We start from the raw sequence: 5,000 nt of genomic DNA on the forward strand, positions 1-5,000 counted from the left end.
TGTTTACTAGCAAAGTACTTAACCCAGAAAGATTGAAGAAAATAAAAGGGAATCGAAAACATTGGCTTCTAGGCTGACATGCTGATCATTTTCAAGTTCCCTCACAACTTCTTTACACCACAAATTTAAGCGTGTACTCTGAGAATCCGACAGCTTTGTAATACAAAAGTTCACTGAAGTTGATCCCTGTCCGGCGGGGTTAGAATCTGGATAGGTGACCTAAAAAATATACCACTTTGTAACAGAAGCAAAGGACCGAAAACTCTATTTTAACGCTCAAAAATGCAAACCAATTAAGGTACAGATTTTTGTGATGAAAAAGTAAATAAATATTGATACACAGTTTTTAGGAAGAGCAGAAGGAAGTTTTCACGACGGTCGATCGAGAATAAAATATTTTGCCGCAGCAACAAAATTTACGACATGAAAACAACATTAATTTGAACCACGAATACAAAAAGTTACCATCAGCGAAAAACATTTTGGGAGAGTTTTGCTAAGTTGAATTTTGTTACTGTACTTTTGGCTGCACAAGTAAATCGCAAAATCGAAAGTGACATCGAATTAAGCGGGCGCCGTGATCAAGTTACCGCGGCGTGTTTACTCGCGAAACAGTGAGGCATCTGTGTAAAATGATGGCAAAATACCGAGATTTTGTTTTTGTTAGTTTTCTTTTTCTTTCAAGTGTTCTAAAGTTTGACAAGAAATGTGCGAATTCAACACAAAGATCACAATCGCCCAACTCTTGAGGTTAACCAGTGTTTCTGCAAAGTCATCACTTTACTCTCCAAGACGAGGTTATTTATCACCAAGTAAGCAGCTACCTTATCATTCATCAGCGTCACAATTTTTTGCTGATTTTGGCGCTCATTTTGTTGAAACTCAAGCACGCTTCCAACAGACCTGTTTATTTTCGTGAACCCTTCCTATTTTAATTGCGTGCGTGCAAATAAGACACACAATCCGTGTCACAAAGTATATGAAATTAAATAAATTTCTGACAGTTCACATCAAACCCTTTTCGAAAGAACCTTGACCGTAAATAATGAAGCACAAAAGAGACAACAAGCTTTCATTCAAATAATTCTTCACTGTCACATTTTCAATTTTTTTTTCATCTTTGCAGAGTTGAGTACAAAAGTAACTATGTTGCCAGACAACTCAGATTCGACTTCAATAAACACTGTGATGCTTCAATGTTTGTTAAATCCATAAAATATTTCCATTTGATTTCGGTGTTGCATATAATTATAATACCAAGTTAGTAATATATTAGAAACAAAGCTCACTTGAAATCCAACGGCGCAAAATAAAATTGTTGTCGAAGACCATTACTCGTCGCTTTAAAGATTCCAGATATTTATTTTTCACCGCCTGTCTTGTTCACCCATCTTGAGCTCCATGAGGGTATATTTTGTCTAAAAACGCCATTCGCGTTACAATGACTTTCGACGCCATTGCAGGTTAATTAAATGTTCTCCTGTGTGCACCAGAGAAATCTACGAATTACCCCAGCCCCCTCAAACCTAACAAAATACGCACAGAAGACTATACACAAAGACACCACTAACCAGGGGAGTGACAGGCAAGAGTTTTCATGACACGGAAAAAATAAAACGGAGAAATGAATCGCAGATTCCGACTAATCAGTCATTGTCCCATTCTCGTTGCTTTCCCTTATAAAAAGCCTTTGTATATCAATTTAAATTTGTTTGAAATATCTATTTTTAGTTGAGAGCGCATCGTTATGTCCCAGTGGAACGTTCAGCTCTGCCACCCATCACTGTGTACCCGACTGTGGCCCTGGTAACTATGGAAACACGCGATCCGGAAACTGCCAGCAATGTTCCACCAAATGCAGGACTTGTTTCAATGGACCAACAAATTTCAACTGTTCAAGCTGCAAGGAGCTACTTTTTCTAAAAGGTAAGCATAAAAATAAAAAAGTATTCCCGGAGCGTGAATAATAAATGTTTACGGTCACATTGCGCAGTCGTGACTTTCGCGTAGAAACGACATGACAGCAGTTCTTTAGTATACAAAAATTTGGTTTTATCAACGGAGTTGATAATGTAAATTGGCGTTTCGAGCGTTAGCCCTTCGTCAGAGCGAATTGGATTCGCTCTGACGAAGGGCTAACGCTCGAAACGTCAGCTTTTAGAATCTCTGTACGGTGGCCAATTTACATTATCAACTCCGTTGATAAAACCAAATTTTTGTATACTACTTCCCCACCGACGCAGCACCACAGTTTCTTTAGAAACTACCCCTTCATTCAGCAGTTCTTTAGGTTTGCTTGCAGAAGAAAAGTGGGCCATAATTGGTGTAGGCCAGAAAACCACCTTTCTTGTTTTTGTGTCTTCTGATGTGGGCATTATATAAAATTATCGTGTGAATCATACGAATTTCACAGGAAAATTCCCGTAGCTCGTCAAGTTACCCTTTAATTGCTTACACTATCCAAGTCAGTGTTACGCGCTCAAGTCTGAAATGGTTTGAAAGGTGCATGAAGCAAGCGCGGATTATTTATATGGCATAAAGGAATGCTCTTGGCACCAAGAGCCAAAAATTTATGCGCAACGATCATTCGTTCTCTCTACTTTCCCCTGTCCGGTATATCTCTCTTTCCGGAATTTCCCCAACAAAAGCTTTTAAATTCTTTTAGAAATGTCTAAAATTCTCCAAAAACTATCTAAAATTGCCGAAAATTCTTATAAATTTCGTTCCTTATAGTGCAAAGTCTGCCATATTTGCTATCAAGTAAAGATCCGGATTCCGAAACTATTGTGAGAAACCGCTGCTTAGATGCACTGCAGGACTCCTTTTGGTGAATAACCGCTGATAAGGAATGGATATGAACGGACTGACCCCTCTCCTGGTAGATTGGAATAATAAAAAAAAACACGTTTTGTCACGTTTCTGCCTGTGAAAAGTTTCCAACATGTGAGGTGAAAGTTCAAATTGCAATAAAATTCTCGAAATTGTAAATTTTTTTCTAAAATTCCCGAAAGCTTCTAAAATTCTTTTTGATGTCTAAAATTAATAAGTCTAGATCTTGTGATAAAATTGATTAAAAAGACAAACGCAACTAGATTCATTTTGACAACGTTTCGACATCGTCCGATGTCATCGTCAGGCAATGAATTTTAATCGGATGCTTCATCCGATTAAAATTCATTGCCTGACGATGACATCGGACGATGTCGAAACGTTGTCAAAATGAATCTAGTTGCGCTTGTCTTTTTAATCAATGCCTAAATTTCCCCCCAAAAATTCCGGAAATATGTAGCTAAGCCTAATCTCTTTACAGGATCATCGTGTGTTAAATTATGTGGAGATGAACTAACAAAAGGCCCTCCAGTCACGCGATTGAGGCTGGTGAGCAGCAGCAGTCACTTTGAGGGTCGTGTTGAAGTTAACCACGACGGAGTCTGGGGAACAATCTGCGACGATTCCTGGGACATCAACGATGCCCAAGTTGTATGCCGGGAGCTTTTACTTGGTGATGCTGGAGAGGCAGTGAGTTACGGAATTCTGGGAAGAGGATCAGAATTACAGCCTATCTGGCTATCTATGGTATTTGTTCTTTTTTCGACCGATTTGCTTGCTCTTTTTTGAGGTCAAGTTTTGAAATTGTTTCGCTGCTTATTGCTTGGCAAGGCGGAAAGGACAACTGATTGGTTACAATATCTAACATCACCAATTTGAGGCATTTGACATTGTCGAGCGTGCAGTCAATGGAACATTTCATGCATGTAACTTCCGATCGTGTTAACTACGGAGGTCGTAGCTTTGAATCCTGCCGTGGACTGTGATTGTTCAGTGGTCCTTTTGTCATTTGCCCAGCAACTCAGTACAGCACTTGCACCGTTGAACATCAATAGATGGATTAACCGAAGTTATTTTACGGCCAGCACTTTTAAACAGATAAGAAATTAGAGTGTGTCGAAATTCAATCTGAATATACTCTCGCTAATTCGTGTTTTATATAGCCGAAAGAAAATTGGTGAAAGTTGGTAGAGTACACGTTTTTTTTTTTTGGCGTTGCGAGGTCAGAACTTTTAGCATAAAATTAATAGGAAGCCGTACAGTACCACTCAAAAGAAATTAACCTCCCTTTCGCACGACAGATGAGTGTCTCCACTCTAGAGACGAGCATTTCGTCTCCGGTAACGAGATGGTGAATACTTGTTACTTGATGAATCATGTATTGAAACTCGGTAATGCGGGATCGAATGGACACGTTTCCTTCGATGTTAGTGCCCTTTTACGAGGCAAAACATTGCGGAACCCAAGCTGATCGTCAACTCTCATTTTTTCTGTACAGTTGAAATGCAATGGAAACGAGACGCAGTTGGAAAATTGTCTTCACAATGGTTGGGGTAACCATTCTTGTAGTCATGACGAAGACGCTGGTGTGCGATGTACTGGCCCGGATACAACACAAGAGTGCGTTACCGAGTGTGGACACGGTTATTACCGAAAGCCAGGAAAGAAACAATGTGGCGCATGCGCATCAAGCTGTCTCACGTGCGAGGACTCTCCCAAAACCTGCACGAGTTGCGATTCATCCAAGTATCGTAAAGGTCATAATCATTGAAATTTTAGTTTTTAATGATTTAGGATATTCAAGCAAGGAGGCAACGCATGCGATCCACGATTAATCATGGGGTCGACCTCGTTGATCAGAGAGCTTTACAACGTATGTCAATTCACGACACTGCGGAATATCGTTCCCAGGGTGTTCTCTCATTCCCGTCGGCCAAGAAGGAGAAAAAGGGAAGGGGGCTTGGTTCAAGGTTCGAGGGTTAAATGACAATAGCCTTTATGTGTGATGACGTCTTACTAGCTGATTTCACCACCAAGCCTTTATTTCGAAAATAAAACTTGTAAATTTTAGCTTGAGCTGAATACCAAAGGCCGAGAAAACGTGTAAAGAAAACCCTCGTGCGAATGTCATTTCACGTCCAGATGATGTGAATAATTTTGATGTACCCTCT

The 5,000-nt window shown here is 39.8% G+C and overlaps 1 protein-coding gene across 1 annotated transcript in view; it reads left to right on the forward strand.

Moving 5' to 3' along the window:
* Window positions 1–5,000, forward strand: part of LOC138038335 (scavenger receptor cysteine-rich type 1 protein M160-like) — a 32,348-nt gene that overhangs the window by 6,380 nt on the left and 20,968 nt on the right. The window contains exons 2-4 of the mRNA XM_068884141.1: window positions 1,732–1,926; window positions 3,311–3,576; window positions 4,328–4,586. Coding sequence (XP_068740242.1) covers window positions 1,732–1,926; window positions 3,311–3,576; window positions 4,328–4,586 — 720 coding nt within the window. The remainder of the gene's footprint in view (window positions 1–1,731; window positions 1,927–3,310; window positions 3,577–4,327; window positions 4,587–5,000) is intronic.

The sequence above is a fragment of the Montipora capricornis genome, chromosome 2, assembly GCF_036669925.1.
Source record: "Montipora capricornis isolate CH-2021 chromosome 2, ASM3666992v2, whole genome shotgun sequence".
Taxonomy (NCBI): domain Eukaryota; kingdom Metazoa; phylum Cnidaria; class Anthozoa; order Scleractinia; family Acroporidae; genus Montipora; species Montipora capricornis.